This window comes from Diospyros lotus, chromosome 15, assembly GCF_014633365.1.
Source record: "Diospyros lotus cultivar Yz01 chromosome 15, ASM1463336v1, whole genome shotgun sequence".
In the NCBI taxonomy this organism is placed as follows: Eukaryota; Viridiplantae; Streptophyta; class Magnoliopsida; order Ericales; family Ebenaceae; genus Diospyros; species Diospyros lotus.
The window spans coordinates 15,869,198-15,888,546 of NC_068352.1; the positions used below are offsets into that span (position 1 = coordinate 15,869,198).

At 40.4% G+C, this 19,349-nt stretch overlaps 1 protein-coding gene across 3 annotated transcripts; it reads right to left on the reverse strand.

Annotated features, from left to right (window-relative positions):
- Positions 1–321: 321 nt before the first annotated feature.
- On the reverse strand, positions 322–14,014 carry LOC127791859 (protein MAIN-LIKE 1-like). Of its 3 annotated transcripts, XM_052322006.1 has the most exons (10): positions 13,739–14,014; positions 12,852–12,922; positions 12,591–12,702; positions 10,679–11,010; positions 9,914–10,585; positions 9,676–9,828; positions 9,187–9,606; positions 9,018–9,107; positions 725–777; positions 322–462 (listed from the first exon to the last, which is right to left on the reverse strand). In XM_052322006.1, exons 1-9 carry the CDS (start codon positions 13,893–13,895, stop codon positions 763–765), a joined length of 2,022 nt encoding a protein of 673 aa, XP_052177966.1. In that variant the 5' UTR covers positions 13,896–14,014; the 3' UTR covers positions 322–462; positions 725–762. The 3 variants fall into 3 exon arrangements, with proteins under 3 accessions (XP_052177966.1, XP_052177965.1, XP_052177964.1); XM_052322005.1 differs by lacking the exon at positions 322–462 and having other exon boundaries at positions 628–777; XM_052322004.1 differs by lacking the exons at positions 322–462; positions 725–777 and having other exon boundaries at positions 1,490–9,107.
- Positions 14,015–19,349: the final 5,335 nt, after the last annotated feature.

Below are 19,349 nucleotides of genomic sequence, written 5' to 3' on the forward strand. Positions count from 1 at the left end.
TACAGATAGTGTGTCAGCAGGCTGTTAGACTACTAAGTGAATCTTACTTAAGGCAAGAATGCCAGGCAATGAGCACAAAAGTAGAGATGCCCACATTCCACACAAGACAAGACCAAATTGTACCGCTAAACAAAAATGCATTCAGTAGGATATTCAGGGTCATTATGTGATCACTATGTAAAAGTGAAAGCCAGGGTAGGACGGTAAAACATTGTTACCCCTGGGTTGATTCCACTAGAAAATGCTGAAGGCTGAAGCTGCTGCATTGCTTGTTGCCTGTTTCTGAAAACGTAATCAGGTGCAGATGAATAATACACATGACCAGGGATAGCTTCACGATTATTTGGTCGCGGCAACTCTAAGTTAGAAGATGAATGTGAATCATTGTTCCCAGCCCTCAAATCTGCTTGAAGTGCACCAGCTGTGGAGACGTGCTGATCATCATTGTGGTGCTGGGCATTTCTGCAAAGAAAAATTCAAAAGATGCATGAACAAATGTCAAACAATTTCCAGGACTGAGCAGGAAAAAGGGAGAGACATGCCTAGTGTCTAAATGTCCAACTGATGCACCACTGGTTGCAGCAATAGATCCTGCACCATTTAGGGTATCAGAGGCTGGTGCTGCAGAAAATGCAGAACCAGTTTCAAATCTTAACGAGCCGAAGGTCAAATCTGGAAATTCAGTGTTGGAAACTCTCAAATGATCTGGAATCAATACACGAACCACGGCAGAATCCGCTGCTTGCTCCTTGCTCCGTAAACTTAAATTCCAATAATCTGCCATGTTGACATTGTTAGCTATAGGATTGGAAAGATAATTGAGCTTGACAGCCTTCTTCAACATTAAATTGTAGGTAAATGCATAAACAGTGAAGGAACAGTAAGATGACATTTAAAGCAGACAACACCTTAGGCACCATTCACCATGCACAATAATTTTGCTATCACAAATACAATCTGATATCCTGTCAGTTAAGGCTTGGATTAGCAATTACGCATATAGGAACAATTACAATCGAGGGTGCAATCAGTAAACAGTAGCTTCTATGCCCTTGACTGAACAGAATGGCAAAGTAATATTCATATATCCAACCAATTTCCCACTGACCTATATATAAAAAGCATAATAAACAATAGACCAATAGGATGATAACTGAAATGCATAAAAATTATTGCTTACCTATAGTGACATTTTGTAGAAATAGAAAAAGTAAAAGTTATTTAGAAAATTCAGAACACTGAAATCCCTTTATCATCATTTGGGAAAGAAATATGTTCATAGGAAAGGAAAACATCCTTTGTCGACCAAATGGAATCAACTTGTGAAGAATGACCAGATAGATAACATTTATTCTGATTTGGTATTAAAATCCAGATCTGATCCTTAAGCAGCTATACAAACTTACTTGTCAAACATGAGCAAGTCCAATAGAGCATGGGCACACTCAAGGGCACTGACTTGGAACTCCATCACCATGCGTTCTTCAAGAATTACACAAAAAACTGCTAAAACCTACTAATCCTTACCTTACATTCGCGCAAATTCTAAGAGAGATCTGTCATGATCCTAATGGCATTAGTGTAATTGTATCTTGTTTGTATTTTTCTTAGCGTGTTGGGTGTACTTGAGTTGTTAGTTGGGTAATAACTGAATAGATGTAAACAGCCTATAAATAGGCTATAGATTAGAGAATAGGGCCTATCGATGAATTGAATGAAATCAGGCTGTTTCCCTCTCTCTCTCTTCATCCAAACCATTCCCTTTGATTCTCAATTTCTCCCTCTTTTTGTTCTGTTTTCTCCCTCCATTTTGTTCTTTCTTCTTCAAATTCCTCCAAAATTCCATTCTAAATCTTAGGAAAATCTAGGGTCGTGACCATTGGTATCAAAGCCAATTAATTCTTAGCTGTGAATCTTTCAATTTGGGCAGAAATCTTGAGCAGTGAATTGAGGGTTTGATCCGACAAAAAGCAAGCAGTGTCGGAAGTGACCGAGCCGCAAGAAGCAAATGCAGGAAGATCAACGAAGCCAATCGACTCGCAGAAGAGAAAGACTGATGATTCTTGGGGCGTAGGTTCAAGAAACAATCTTGATTGAAATTCAAAGGGATGGTTTTGGGTTTGGTGTGACTCCGAGCAACAGAATAGGCCTGGGTGAGTGTTGAACCTTGTTATTTTTCTCTTGGTTTTTGTTTTGATGATGAAAAACACTAGTTTTATATTTGTGTCTTAAAAACCAAGTTATGAAATGATTTTGGTTTCAAAGGTCTCAAATGAAAATCAATTTCAAACACTTTGCTAAAATGCAAATCATTTCTCTCAATATTTCTTGATGGAGATTGGAAAAACAAAGTCTTATGTCTCAAATGAATCTCCAAAAATATATTTCAAAATTGGTATTAAAATGTTGGAGAAAATGGGGCAAGCTATTTGAAAAAGTAAAGGATAAGTTGTCGACCGATTTTAAGGAACTGTCGACCGACTTCAAAAAGCCTGTCGACCGGTTATTTTTAGGCTCTCGGCCATGAGCGGTCAACAGCCACTGTAAGTAAACCGGTCGACCACTTTTGGTCATATCAACCATTTTTGCTCTTAGTGTCGACCGATTTTCAAATTCTTGAACTAACTTGTCAACCGATTCTTTGAATCTGTTAATTGTTTTTGTTGCAGAAACTTCCAATGGCTAGTTCGTCAGTTCATTAAATGCGCCCCAACTACCACCAACGACCATATTTTTGGAAGCAAGCGTCTTCCTCTATAAATTCAGGCTTGATGGTGCATTTATGGGTTAGAGACATTGATTGCAAGCTTTTAGTGTTCTAACTACTCTCAAGTGCTCAAGTGTTGTAAATTTTTCTCAAAGGCTTTGCTCTTCATTTGTATGTACTCATTCAAGCCTTGCATTTATTTGTTTGAGCGTTCTTGTAACTAAGAGGTTAATATCTTAGACTCTATCTTTTGTAAAATCTTGTGTATTTTCCTAACAAGTGTGCTAGAGAGCTTACATTGATAGTAGGAGGATTGTATTTCTTAGCCTTGGGGACTAGAGGGCCTACTTGTGATCAAGTAGGAGGCTATAGTAAAGCGTTTAAAATTCTTAGTGAAGAGTTAAGGGAGTGGATTAAGCCATTTGTCTGAAGCACTATAAATTGTTTGTGTCCCTCTATTGCTTTTACTCTCCATTTCATTTATTATACTAAGCAAAATCCCCATTTACCCTCATTTGCCTTAAAATTCTCATATTTCATAAAAAAGAATTTCAAGTGCAATTATAGTTTTAAAATAACTCAATTCAACCCCCTCTTGGGTTGTGGTCCCAATTCACCCTACCTCACTCTATTGGCTGGCATAAGCTTGGCCTTTGAATTGTCCTCCTTTAGCTAGCTACAAGGTATCCTTGGTTGTGGTTCTCTTACTAATTCTGAAGTTTTTCTTTCCTCCCTTGCCATTCTCTCCTTACTGAACCCTTTCAATGCCAACAGTGCTGAATTTTCCAAAGAACTTGTTTCCAACATCACTCCTCTTCTGCCTTTTCCTGCTTGTACTATTGAAATTGCTTCATTTAACGAAGGCAATTCAGATTTGCCAAGGATTTGGACTCTAACAGTATCATATTCCATATTGAGGCCTGCAAGAAAGTCGTAGATTCTCTCCTTTTCCACAAACTTCCTTTGGATTACAATATCCTTACTACATTTCATTTGGATACATTAATAGTGATCCAATTCTTACCACAAGGTTCACAAAATATTTGCATACTCAGTTATAGATCTAGTCCCTTGTTTAGTGGTTGTTACTTTACTCTTAATTTCATAGATTTGAGCAACATCGTTTACCTTCGAGTATGTCATCTTCACAGCATCCCAAATCTCCTTAGCTGTGGAAAGGAACATTACAGTGTCACTGATATCTCGAATCATTGAGTTCCAGAGCCAAGACATCACAAGAGAGTCTTCCTCATCCCAAGATGCATATGTAGGATCACCTTCTTTTGGACCCGTTCCAAGCAAGTGGCTTAACTTCCCCTTGCCTTTCAGGAACATCCTAATTAACTTGGACCACTTAAGGTAGTTCTTCCCATTCAATTGGTAAGCAATTTGGATGTTTTGTAAATCACCACCATAAATTATCCCTCCATTGGAACTGCCAGTGACAAGGGAATGGTGCTATCGGATTCTGTGGTTTCGAACATGCCTCAAATTCTATCAACAACAACAACAACAACAATATCCAGCCTTTATCCCACTATGTGGGGTCGGCTACAATGCCTCAAATTCTATCAAGGAAGATTTTTTATCAAAAAAAGGTTTCGGCCACAATTGCTCAAGAATAGAACCTAGGGCTCTGGCACCATGTCAAAGGAGACAGCAAAAACAATCCAAAATCTTATTAATCCTTAGGCACAAACAACATATATATACACGCCTATTACAATAGGCAGCTTCCTAAGTCTAATTAGGAATATTTCTAATTAGATAGATGCCTAAACTAGCTTAGGAAATATGTGCAAAAAAGGAAGACTTTACAACTGTAGATTACAATATAAATCAAAGCAACTCAAATCAATCACTCAAGGGAAATTCTATTGGCAACCCACAAAATTACTCTTCACAGCCCACATTTAATATTCCTCAACTACCCTGCATTAAAATGCCTTTATTACCCTTTACGCAACCACTTTTTCTTCTTCCTTATTTACTCTTTGCAGCCCAATCTTTGATCACTTACTGCGAATTTTTCCAATTACTTACAACAATTTCTCTATTTCTCTTCTCTTTCTGCTCGTTCTCTTTCTACTCTTCTACTTTTCTCTATATACAATGGATGATTACATAAAAAAAAATTGATGAGATGGGAAGAGTTTTATGGAGAAGATGACAATGAGCAGTAGCTCGTGGACGACAATGAACAGCAACAACAACAGCACCTCGATGTTCTGGTACGTTATTTTATTTGTAATTTTGGATTCATTACCAATGCCATTAACTACTGGAAACCAAAATCAGCAGAGTCCGTCAGAATGGGTGGATTCCAACCGTGGGGGTTGGAGTCAGGGAACCCGAGGGTCCCCTACCACGCAAGTTCATGGTCGGGGAAGCTTGGGTTCCCCGACTTGGAGGGGTCAAGAACCCAGGGTTCCCCAACGCCTTGCGGTTAGGAACCCTCGAGTTTCCCCGACTCGCAATTCCATTCGGGTACCCGCGATTGTTTTTAATTTTTTAAATTTATATGTCTTCATTCTGTTTTATTTATATCTTGTTATTTTTCATTTTTTAATTTATATATCTTATTTATGTTTTGTTTATATCTTGTTATTTTTAATTTTGTAATTTATATATCTTATTTTTGTTTTGATAATAGGGATTTGATCATCAAAATTTGGAGAATTTAGAAAATGAGAATGCTTTGTTGTTTGATGCTAGTCAAACTTTTATTAGTAATGAGATTTTCAGTAATAGGGAAGCACTTATTGAATGGGCTAACACAGTTGGAAAAGAAAATGAAATGGTTATTGTGATAAAGAGTTTTGAATTTGGGGGTACACAAAGAAATCCTAAAGTTTGTCTTGCTTGTGAACGAAGTGGAAAGTATAAACCATCAAAAAAAGGAGATGAGGCAATAGGAGAAACAAAATGTAGGGCGACAGGTTCTAAAAAGTGTGGTTGTCCATTTGAATTACTTGGTGTTCAATTTTCAAATGAACACTGGATGTTAAAGGTTGTATGTGGATTGCACAACCATCTACCAGCAGCTCAACTTGAGGGTCATTCATATACTGATCGACTTATAGAGAAAGAGAAAGAAATTATGATAACAATGTCTAACAATCTTGTGAAGCCTAGAAATATTTTGATGACCTTAAAGGCAGAAGATGAAAAAAATATGAGTACCATCAAAACTATATATAATGCACGACAAAGATATAGAGTCATGGATAAAGGTGGTCGATCACAAATACAACAGTTGATGAAAAAATTTAAAGATTGTAATTATGTGGAGTGGCATAGAAGTAATAGATTATCATATTGTATGACAGACTTATTTTGGGCTCATCCGATGACTATAGAGTTATTTAAAATATTTCCACATGTGTTAATAATGGACTATACATACAAAACTAATAGATATAAGTATCCACTGCTAGAGATCGTTGGTATGACGTCAACTGAGCTAACTTTTTATGTTGCATTCGCATTTATGGATCATAAATATGAGGATAACTACACATGGACAATGGAGAAATTAAAGAGTATAATGACTCCTAATACGTTTCCAGGAGTAATTGTAACCGACAGAGAATTGGGATTGATGAATGCAATACAAAAAGTGTTTCCAACCACGAGCACCTTGTTGTGTAGGTGGCATATATCAAAAAATGCGCTCGTCAAATGTAAGAAGTTATTTGATAGAAAGGAGACATGGGAGAAATTTATATTAAGTTGGAATCTCGTTGTTTTTGCGTCGACTAAGAATGAGTATGAACGTCGTTTGTATAAGTTAACACTTGAGTACCATGCATATGAAGGCGCACTTAATTATGTGAGAAAGACATGGTTGAATAAGGAAAAATTTGTTGCAACATAGACAAATAGAATAATGCATTTTGGCAATGTTACTACGAACAAGGCTGAGAGTGCACATGAAAAGCTGAAGAGACATCTTGGATTTTCTCAAGGTGACTTAGAGTCATCATGGACAATTATCAACACTCTTATTGAGTTACAACATATAGAGATTAAGGGGTCGTTAGAAAAAAGCTTAACGTTGGTGCAACATAACTTCAAGCCAACAATTTTTAGAGAATTGCGAGGTGTTATATCGAGAAGTGCATTGAATATGATGCTAATACAATCGCAACTGGCTCATAAAATTGGGATAGACATAGTTTCATGTGAATGTGTGATCAGAAGCACATATGGTTTACCTTGTGCACATGAAATTGCAGAGTTCGTGATACAAGGACAACCAATTCCTTTGTCAACTGTGCATCCTCATTGGACAAGGTTACAGGTAGTGCAGTCATCTTATGATGGTGTGTCATCCCAGGTAAGCATTGAACCAGAGATTGAGAGTATATATAAAATGTTTAATTCAGAACTAGAGCCAGTGAAGCTAGTATTAAAGCAAAAGTTGAGAGAAATAGTTAATCCAGAGAAGACTTCACTATAACCACCAATCGTGAAAGTTAGGATGAAGGGTAAGCCAACATCGAAGAAGAAAATTCAGGTTGATACATCCACCAAACGTGACCCGTCCTTGTTTGAAATAGTTCAATCTGGTCAAAACAGTACATCCCTAACAACACGGATATCCAAGAGAAACAAAGACCGACTGAAGGGGTATGATGCTTGTTTCCCACCACAAATACAACCGTTCGTGCATAGTATTGTTAATGTAGAATCAGATGGACATTATAGATTTTGTGCAATAGCAGGGTTACTTAATATGAGTGAGCATAGCTAGAGAGATATTCGTTTCAGTCTTATAGGAGAGTTGCAATCTTTTCGTGCGAAGTATACGCAATTATATGGATCAGACATGCGTGTAGATGAGTTGCTACAGATATTGTATCGCTTTGATGACATTACACCATGCGAGCATTGGATGACTTTACCTAACATGGGCTATTTAATTGCTCCAAAATACAATATCGTCTTAGTGCATTTGTCACGGATTCAGTATTTTACATATCTTCCACTCAGATCGATCCCTTCTCCAATAGTACAACACATGATGATTACTATAGGATTTGTGAATAACTGTCATTTTGTGTAGGTATTCTTAATTGTTTTGTTATTTATTTGTTTATACAATTAAGTATTCATACGTTTGTTATTTATATTTTTGTTTCGTATGTCATTTGTCAAGTATTTCTCAAGCCAAGCTCACCAATTCCTCCCATCGCACGAAACTGGTACAGATTTCAATGTGATAGTACACATAATTCGGAAACGCCATACATATCCAGAATTCAGGTATTTTTATCTCTAATTGATAAAGATGTGGCAACAAAGGAAATTTTTGACTTATCTACGCATGATTCTTAGGTTGTGTTTCCGAATAAGACCCAAGGCGATGATGATGTCTCGGGCAAGTATAATCTTCATAGGCTTCAGCCCATGATTGAAGCATTAATCCGTATCACCACTTATTGGCAGCCTAATTTGAAGTTGGGCCATAAGCCCATTTACTATCTCTTTAGAGGAGGAATGGGCCTAAGCCCATTTGCTCAAGAGATGGAGAAGCCCAACCCATTACTTATGTTAGTCCATGCTCGTGTTAGCCATGCTTTCAATCGAGAGAAAGGAGAACAGTTAGGTGGTTCTGGGCTGGGTTTTGTTGGGGCTTGGTGGCCTTATTCTTGGAGTTACCTAAGTGGTAATTTGTTGCTCATATCTGAGCCTTCATATACTTTGTGTATATTTTCGTATTTTGTTTTGTCGATTATATTGCACTAATCTCTTGTTTTGTAAATCTTCTGCTCACAAACTTATCTAACACAAGATGTATTTGATTTAACTGACCCATGATTAAAGTTTATAATTTGTGTTTTTTTTTTCCTCAAGTTAAATATTCTAAATTATTGATGAATGTTATAGATTCATGGTTTGTCAAAGGGTGAAATGAATTTGTATTTCGTTAGTTTCTCTTGAATTATTATATATATATATATATTATACTATATTTATAATCTGGTCCAATAATATATATACATGAAGAAGAAATAGTGACAGCAACGATATACATCAAATATATTACTGTATATGCACCAAATATATTAACGTCTCAGATTACAACAAAAATTTATTGTCTATCCTTCCTTTTTCTTGTCTCTTGATGAGGGCTTGGGGCTGGATGATGTGGATCTGAACTTGCAAGTAGTGGATTTATAATGGGTGCTGGAGGTGATGTAACCACCGTCGATGGTCGGACCACACTTGAAGGCACAGCATCACACTCGCCACGGGACGATATTGTTGCATGAAACCCACTAGAAGTGAATAGAATACCATATACCTGAAGACACACCCGTCTCCACGCATCTACCTCCTGAGTGGATCCACCTGATATAACGTGACTGAGAGGAGACAGTGCTGCCCTGATGAGCTACAAGACACAATTGTTTTAAATATCAATACTTAAACATAATATATTAAAAAAATCACATTTACAATTTTAATCTTACCACATCAGCCATGGTGACTCTATCTTGATCACCTCTGTCAAACCCTGATCTATTTGCAGGGTTTTGTATGACTCGATGCGTAATGCGCTGATACCACGTCAAGTAGTCTTCACTGTACTCCCATGGTACTAGGGCACGTTCACCCCGTCGATGTGCTGGCAATAAGTGAAAATCCCAGCGAGTCCAACTATCATTGATAAAATCATAAATTACCTTATATGTTGTTGTAGTTGTACCCCGCTTGACTTCAACAGGGGATAATGGGGGTGGAGGTATATTTTGCACATGCCCAAATTGTCGCAAAACCCTCTCCGGATGATATGGCTCAATCACACTTCCACACTTAAGACATCCGGAGAAGAACGCAATCTCATGTAGTGGGTGTTGTGCACGATGCCTCTCATGTGGTGTCCATATGACCTGCACGTGTTTCAGAATTTAAATGACAAGCTATATTAAGTTACAAAATATGTTGTGCGAACAAACTACCTGATCTGTAGTTAAGTCATCAAGTTGCTCTCGCAAAGATTGCAAAGAATCATACTCACGAACAGGAAGCCAACGATGAGCCCTAGGTAACTCGTCAGTATATGCTAAGTTATGTTTACTTCTAGTTAATGGAAAATGTTCGTATATCCACGCCTGTGTACATTTAATGTGAATAATTGTTAAGATATGTTAAAAGATGTCAAATATATGCATAGGAAAATGAAATTTAAATAATTACCTCAAGTAATGTCAGATATCCACAGATTCCCTTGACATCTCTTCTACTCGCAATACCCAACTGCCTATATAAATATGCCAAGCAAGCAGCCCCCCATGCATATGTACCAGATACACTTAAGTCTTCCAACAATGCCAGATAGGAAACTGAAATCATGGTACCACTCTTATCTACAAATAATGTACAACCTAATAAAAATAACAAATACGCCCTACTGGCATTGTACATCTCTTCATCCTGAGCTGAATCTGGTATGTTCATAAACGTTCTTCTCAGCCAATCTAACTTCACATACGGTCCCCGAGTCTCCGCTATTTGTCTTGCTGCTTCTACTGCTGAGACCCCAAGTAAACGACATAGTAAGTCACGAGCTTCATTACCTGACAAATGGGGGACTGATACAGGGCTACCAGCAACTGGTATCTTCAAAATAGTAGCAACGTCATCTAGTGTGACTGTCATCTCACCGAATGGTAGATGAAATGTGTTAGTCTCTGGCTGCCATCTCTCTGAAAAAGCTGACACAACTGTAGGATTCACAAATCTATACGTGCATTCTATCAAAGGTGTCAATCGAGATCTTGCGACAGCATCACGAATACGATGTTGATTTGCTAATGGCCAATCGGGAATTCTTTGTCCATGGCTATTGCACTTCAATACACCTCTTTCCTATTACAAAAATTAAACAAATAATTAATAAAATTAGAATAACTAATTTAAATATAAACTTATTTTCATAATCTATTTTTTAATGAAACTTACCTCTCCAGCCCATATGCTAACAGCAACATGATTTTTAAAACTCTTTAAAATTGATAGATCTTCCGGGCCTCCCAAAAATGGTTCAGTAATATCATCTCCTAACGATCGCTCTGTAACACTAGTAGATGGCTGCTCCGGAGCACTAGGAGATGATGAGTCAAAAGTACCTGGCTGCTCAGGAATATGCGTCACCGACTCTGGGATGGATGTATCAGTTACATGCCGACCATCATCACCCTCTACCCTTCTCCTCCTTGTGGAAGTTGTCAGACGCTGACGAAATGAAGATGGGCTAGCTCCCTCTACTCCTCCCCCCCGAGTACGTGCCATACCTATAAATGAATGTACCATATCAGTAATTTAAAAAATACATAAAATATATTGGTCAATAATTTTGAATTTTTAAAATAATAATAACCTATTACAAAATTAATTTAATTGATATGAGAATGTTATATTAAATGTCTAAATGCATGAAAAAGAAAAGATGACAAATAAAATTGTTTATAATAAGATTAACAACAATTGGATTTATTAAAAATGTGAAGTGTAAAAATATAATTAATATGAAAAATAACAAATATATGTGTGACAAGAATAAGAAACCAATGATATTTTTTACAAAAAAAAAATTATAAAAATTTATATTCAATTTATTAAAAATTTAAAAGGCTTGAAACTAAAAAAAAAATTAAATAAATTATTAAAATTGACCCCTGAACCCCCGGGTTTAGGGATCTGGGGAGCCGTCGAACCCCAAGGTTCGAGGGATCCCTGAACCCCGTCCCCAAGCGACGATGGCGACATCACGGCCTTCGTCAGCCGCAATGGTGGCGGTCACGATGCTGCCACCATTGCACCAGGCATCGGCCTGGTGCGATGCTAGCCAAATCATGGCCACCACCATCGCGACTGATGAGGGCCACGATGGTGGCCGCCGCCGGCAATGGCGATGCCGCCATTATTGCACTAGCTTGGTGCGATGATTGTAGCACGAGATCGACACGCGAGAGATTTAACGTGTACCTGATTTTATAGTCCGAAGTTCTTCACAAACACTGACCGGCGATTCAAGTTGTTAGGGTTTCGTTTGAGGAATGTGTGTGGGGATGGTTGTGGCGGTGGGGAAATGTGTGTGGCTGTGAGGAAGAGGGTATATTTGGAAATTAATGGCTGTAAAGAGTAATTGTGGTGGCTGTAAATAGCAAAAATAAAAGCTGAGTTAGGAGTGGGCTGTGAAGAGGAATTTTGTGGGCTGCCGATAGAATTTCCCATCACTCAATCAGTGCTTCAAACAGTGCATACGCAACCACTAGGACGAGAACAATATTAGGAAAGCAGGCAAGATGGTACTCGTTTTCTAACACATGTTAACCCACTTGTATAAGGAAAGTTGTCCCATTAACTAAAAATGGTTCAAATTGTTTAACAAAGAAAGTCCATGCGAATATATTTGTTAACTGAACAAGTGTCTTCTAGCATTCATGCTAAATCTTTCAGCTAGCAAGCATATGGATGTAATTAACTGAGACACATAACAGGGAACATAAGTAAAATGGAATACCAAGGTAGGTCATTACTCGGAATCTCAAAGAGATTAATCCCAGAACCCTAGGTTGGATGACACTAAAAGCAGGAAGGTTTAAATTATCCAGGGGTTAATTACAAAACCCACTGTTGGAGTGTTAAGCCTCCAAATGAAGTTATGTTTTATCATACGAGATCCAAAAGATGAAGATAATGGAAGACCACTCAGCCAATCCTCCCTCTTGTCTATGAATTTACTAGATTCAACATAAACAATACAATGGTCCATGAATTGAAAAGAATAAGACAATATAAAGTTCCAAAATCAAATATCGTAACCATATATCGGAGAGTTGTCCCAAAATACAGGATAAAATGTGCATACCGTGTGAGCTGATTTGAACTGGGTCAGCATGCCCAACATTAAGGTTACCAGTGGTTCTAGATCCATGACCCGAGACATCACTAGTGCCAATATCCTGCATCTTCTCAATAGGCTGTAGTGACAACGAAAAGCAATGCTGATTATTATGTAGTTATATCTTGATAACCAACACTTTTCAATGTGCATGCCTACATTTACTATCATTTGGTATTTGCTCATATCACATGAATACTTGATTTCAGAATACTGTTTTGAGCTTACCTCTTTTCCTTTTATGTGCTTCCTCTCAACCTCTTGAAGAGTATCTTCACAATTGACAGCCAAACCATCATCTAAGAAGAATAAAGTTAATGGATTAAGAAACTGATGCAGCGATATGGGCAGGGATCAAGCAATCTTTGCATTTCTAGGAAAAATAGTACGTCTGAAAAAAAGAAAACAAAAACTCCAGTGCTTTCAACCTTTGCTTCCCTTTAACACGAGAGAAGGAAAAGGGGCGGGGGAAGGGAAAACCAGAGTGAAAGCACTCCATTGAATCTGTGCCTCGTACAAATCATATGCAGTTTGGTTCGTACTATATCCACTTCCTTCCTTGCCTTAAGGTTATTTTTCCAACAAAAACAAACCAGATTAAGTTGGATTCATTATATCTTTTTCTGTTTGCCCCTGCCATTTGTTCGCCAGACCAGTTCTCAGAAGACAAAAGAAACAGAAGTAGTTTTTTTTTTTTATCAAATCTTAATTTCGAGCAGCTTCAGTACTATGAACAAATAAACAAACAGTAAACAAACAACGGTCTCTAAAACAAGAATCCCTACCCACCCCATTTTTCACTTGTACGCCTAAAGCTAATAATCCTAAATGCCATTGAAATTCTTTAATTGAGATACAAGAAGATAAGAACAGCACCAAGAAAACGAAATGTGGAAACAGGAGTAACAAGAACAGAGGCACGGGTACTGACAAACAACGAAAGAAAAAGGAAGAAAAGAAAAGATTGTGGAAATTATTTGATTCCGACTTCGCTGATGTGCCAAATCATAAAGCACATAACAAAACAGAAGTCAGTTACAGTAGAAATCACAAATTAAAAGAAACGAAAAGCAAGAGCACCATGAATGAACAAAAGAAGATAGAAAAAGAGAAACCCTGGGCGAGAAGCCTCTGATTAGCTATCTCAAAGTCCATGTTACAGTCTCGGAGGTCGGCACGGATTTCTTGCACTGATGATTCGTTGAGAATCTCCCGCATCCTGTACTCCGTCCGTCTACTCCCTCCCATTTCCTCTCCCCTCTTTCCCTCCATTCTCCCGGAAAATGTAGTTGCACCGGCGGGGAATGGCCTCCGGCGAGTTTGACTTGGCGCTTGCAACGAAAATGTCACGTATTTGCCAAAATAAGGAATGCGTTCTCGATAGTGCTGTCAATTTTTGACACGACCCAATTACATGTTACATGATATGAAATTAAATGTGTTAGAATTGGGGTTAATTGGGTTCAGGTTATAAACGGATCAATAACACAATTATTTTCGTGACTTAAACGGGTCAACTCATCTAACTCGTTTAGACACGTAATGACACATTTAATTAAAAGTGTTAATGGATTGATCCAAACATGTTAACACAATTATATACAAAATGACATGTTTAATTAAAAGATTAGTGGATTGATCTGAACACGTTAACACGATTATATACGAAATAACACGTTTAAAACTAAATAACACGTTTAATAAGTGATATAACACGACCCATTTAAATTAAACGAATTAAACAGGTTAACAGGTGACACGACACGTTTAGTTAAATGGGTCGTGTCGTGTCAAACGTTTAATAAATGTGTCATGTTTGGATTTAAGGAATTTGATACGATTATTAAACGAGTCGTGTTCGGGTTAGTCTGACACGTGTTATATGTGTGTCTCAACACGACACGATTATGACCCACCAACCCGTATTGCCACCCCTAATTCTCGATAGTTGTTGTTGTTTGCTATACGCTGGGCCCATAGTTTTGTCTCCACACACCAGCATTGGTGTGCAAGGGTAATTTGGACATTTCCATCTGTTCTCGCCTCAAATTTTCTTTACGACATTGATAATGTATCTGTTACAGGCATTCTCCGCTCTACTTCCTATGGGTTGGGCTTAATTCAATGGGCCGACCCAATCGTGAAAGGCCTAGTAGACCTCGAGCTGAGCTCATTTAAGTGAGCTCACATGCTGCTGAAGCCCAGGCTCATATGGCAGGGCCAAGCGAGCTCCTAGTAATGCCTCTAACTTATCAACCTATTCGGGCAAACTCCCAGCTACATTTTGAGCGAGCTCCCAGCGACCCTTGTAGTTCGTTGGCTCAGCCAATCAGCTAGCGTAACGGGAGGGACATATGCCACGGAATATTGGCAGGTCAGGGGTCGCCCCAACTAGACCATTCAGGCCCATTTAACCGGCTCATGCCGGTCCCATCTTAGCTCATTTGCAACAACATCATTACAGCCGCATCTAGATTTTCGCGTGTTCACCTCAAATCCCATCCTCATTAATGACGAATCACATCCACATTAATGAGGGTCTCATCGACACCTTGCTGCTGCATGGATGTTCTCGCCGACGCAAGCTATTCCATCCCATCATCTGCATACGTACAGCGCATGCAGGAGGATATATCCTCCTATATATCAGTCAGCTCTTTTGAGAGCCATGGTATGTTTTTCCACTGACTAATACCTTGCATACCTACTTACTCGCTCACTGACTTAGGCATTAGAGTACCTTGCAGGGACGGGCCGGCGGGTCAACAAGTCGAACCAAACATCCCATCTCCTCCTTCTTAGATCCACCACACCAGTACGGGCCAACGAATCACCGTCGACCGATTCCGAATGTCGACATTTTGGTGCTAGAAGAAGGGCCCGCTCTGGTTAACATCAATGCCAAAAACAAGAAATACAAAAGGTTCCAAAGTAATGACTAATCGACCTGTGAACCATGCTAACCATCTGTCGAAAATTCCACAAGCTGAGGGAGTTGTGGCGTCCACTTCCATGCCTCCTCCGGCTAGATCTATCCCTATAGTCCCCACGTGGTGTCCTTATCTGCCTGTGGCTCCTACCCCTAGTGCATAAGTGACGCAGACCTGGCAGCAACGTCAAGAAACATTGGAGAACACTATCATGCAGCTCGCTAATGCAGTTAAGACGTTAGCACAAACACAAGCCCAGACAGCACAGGCGTAAGCGGGGGCTTCTCGACCTCCAGGCAGAAGGCCTTCTCCAGAGGAAAGGGGAGTCGGAAGGGATACGCGGCGAGCTGGATCGGTCTACTCCTCTAACTTAACACTCTCGAAGGACAGAAGAACGGCAACGCCACGATGAGGAGCCGAGGGTGCACCTAGCCAAACAAAGGGCGGGTGCGAGCCCTTGTAGAAATCGCTATGAAGGCATTCATGAAGGAAGTCGCCGACTTGAGAATCCACGCCGTGGGGATTCCTCGATCGAAGTCAACAATAGTTACGCTACCCACCGCTACTCCCCTGATTGTGAGAATAGGGGGCGACCTCCCCTACGGGATCGCCACCCCTCAGAGCAAGGCACCGCACGAGAAAAATAACCCCCCACCGGGTGGTCTACGAGCTAGGACCATATAGTGGAGGAATTACTGCTAAGAATCCAGTAGCTGGAGGCAAGACATGGGATGCACAGCCGGAGGAAAGGCCACGAAGAGAGGACCCCATTTTCCAGAGAAATCGAGCTAGAGCCTCTTCCTCGCAGATTTAAGGTCCCTGGTATCCCTCAATACAATGGGGACAACGACCCTTACAACCACTTGGACGCCTTCAATGTCTAGATGGACCTGCAAACTTCCAGCTCATTAGCAAAATGCGGAGCTTTCCCTACGACCTTGGGAGACATATCCCGGGCGTGGCTAAGAAGGCTCCACCCCTGCAGTATTTGCAGTTGGGAGGAGTGCCAGAAGAAATTTATAAACCAGTACAGGTCGTTCCGAAGGCAACTCGCCTCAACATGCCACCTCGCTACGATGTTTCAACGGTCTGGTGAATCTTTGAAAGATTATATAGAAAGGTTCAAGTGCGAAGTGAATAATGTGGAGAGCCCTTTCGACGAAAGTATCCTGACCGCTATCTCCGCCGGGCTTCGAAAGGATAGGAAGCTCTACGAAAGCATTTACAAGTCCCCAGTAAGAGACCTCAGCGACTTCTATGAGCGAGCTGCAAAGGAGATTCAATGAGAGGAAGCCTTCAGCTTGAAAAAACCAAGCGACCAGAAAAAAGAGGGAGAACACACTAAGAAGAGAGGTGACGAGGACACTCGCAAAGAAGGTCGAGGATGGAGCCCCAATGATCAGACTACCAAGAAGGCAAGATATGGGCAGGGAATGGAATGACCTACACACCAAGGTCGGTATGAAAGTTATAGTGTCTTGTCTGACTCCCAGGACAAGATCTTTGACACGGAGCACAACAAAGAAGAATTGAGTGTTAGGCGCTAAAGGATGTGATTGAAGAACTAATCAGGAAGGGTCAGCTGCATGACTATGTGGTACGTCCGAGAGATCAACAGTCCAAACAGCCAGCCCAACCGAGTCCTCACCAAGCTCCCGAGCTGGACCAAATGCCTACGGTGAGAACCATCTTTACCATTCACGGAGGGCCTCATATTGCAAGGACTTCTAACAAATCACACGAACGATACTTTCTGGAAGCCAGTCACCTTCTGCTCGTTGGGGATGGCAGCCAGGAAGAATCCTTCAAGAAAGCCAAAATGGCTTCAGAGGATATCTCTTTCACCAAGAATGATTTCAAGGACGTGCACTAGCCGCACAACGATGCCCTCATGGTCCGAGCTAGGATTGACAACATGGAGGTGAGAAGAGTCATGGTGGACACAGGTAGCTCAGTAAACGTCAGGTATAGGGGATGTTTTAACTAGATGAGACTAGGGTCAGACCAGCTGACAGCCTCTCCAAAGCCGTTGTATGGATTCACTGGTGACGCAGTAATCCCGAAAAGACGTATAAAACTCCCACTAACAATTGGGGAATCGAGCCTCTAGGCCACAACAATGGCAGATTGATAGTCCCTCCGCATACAACGTCATCATGGGGAGACCTGCCATGAACGACTTGGACCTAGTTATCTCAACCAAGGCCCTGGCCATCAAGTTCCCAACCCTAAATGGGACCGGATGTGTAAGGGGCGAGCAATATTCAGCAAGACGTTGCTACAGGGAGGCACTGAAAATAAGACTCAAGGGAAAAAAGGTGAATATAGTCTCTTAAGGGGAAGCCCAAGTCACTAGTAGCCAGGGAGTCAATCACGACCTAGACCCGCGCGACGTGGATTGCAACCGAGCTGCCAACCCGGCGGATGAACTGGAAGATGTTGTAGTCAGTAGCCACGATGCTGAAAGGCGCCTCCAGATGGACAAAAGTCTCTTCCTTGAGGTAAAATCCCAACTGATTGATTTCCTTAAAGCAAATTTGGATGTGTTCGCATGGAACCACAAAGATATGGTGGGAATAGACCTAAATATAATGCAACATCGACTCAATATCAATCCCAACTATAAACCAGTTCGTCAGAAGAGGAGACTAATGACAGCTGAGCATTATATGGCCCTGAAGAAAGAAGTAGACAAGCTTTTAGCAAGCGGATTTATCAGGGAGGCCCATTACCCGACCTAGGTGGTGAACTCGGTCCCGGTGAAGAAAAAGAGTGGAAAGTGGAGGACTTGCATCGACTTCAAGGACCTAAACAAAGCCTACCTAAAAGACAGTTTCCCTCTGCCCAGAATTGACCAACTCGTAGATGCAACGGTTGGCCACCAGCTTTTGAGTTTCATGGATGCCTATTCAGGGTACAATTAGATCCCTATGAACCCCGACGAAGAAGAACATACATCATTTATGACAGATCGAGGATTATACTGCTACAAGGTAATGCCCTTGGGACTAAGGAATGTAGGAGCGACATACCAACGGCTACTCAACATGATGTTCGGAGATCTGATCAAAAAAATCATGGAGGTATACGTTGATGATATTCCGATGAAGTCCAGACAGACCACTGATCGCATCAACGACCTAGAGGAAGCATTCCAGGTTCTTAGGAAGTACCATATGAAGTTAAATCCACTCAAATGCTCATTCGATGTGGCTTCTAGAAAGTTTTTGGGGTTCATGATGAATGAAAGGGGATCGAGGCCAACCTCGAGAAAATCCGAGCTTTATTGGACATGCGATCGCCCACCAAGACTAAGGAAGTGCAAAGCCTTAACGGACAAGTCGCCGCCCTCACAGGTTCGTCTCTAAATCGTTTGATAAGTCCATCACATTCTTCAATGTTTTGAATCAAGCAAAAAGCTTAGTATGGACAGAGGAGTGTGAGAACGCTTTTCAGCAGCTGGAAGAATATATAGGGCGGGCTCTCCTCATGTCAAAGCCAAAGGAAGGGGAGGAATTGATTGTCTACCTAAGAGTGTTTGAATATGTAGTTAGCACCGCACTAGTGCGAGAAGAAGACTTGGTGCAATACCCGGTATACTATGTTAGTCACAGACTACTCGACGCCGAAACAAGGTACTCCCCGATGGAAAATCTCACATTTTCCCTAGTGGTCGCGTCCAGAAAGCTATGCCTTTATTTCCAAGTTCATCAAATTGGCGTGCTAACCAAACATCCGCTAAAGCAGATCTTACAGAAGCCTGACTCATCCGGCCGCCTGCTGAAGTGGGCAATTG

Bases quoted from the DNA above. Each gene is read 5' to 3' on its own strand.
- LOC127791859 (XM_052322004.1), bottom strand. From the start codon at position 13,895: ATGGAGGGAAAGAGGGGAGAGGAAATGGGAGGGAGTAGACGGACGGAG. The intron at 12,703-12,851 runs GTAAGCTCAAAA...TTGTCACTACAG, and splicing joins AGCACATAAAAGGAAAAGAG to CCTATTGAGAAGATGCAGGA. The intron at 11,011-12,590 runs GTATGCACATTT...ATTCATTTATAG, and splicing joins AGTTCAAATCAGCTCACACG to GTATGGCACGTACTCGGGGG.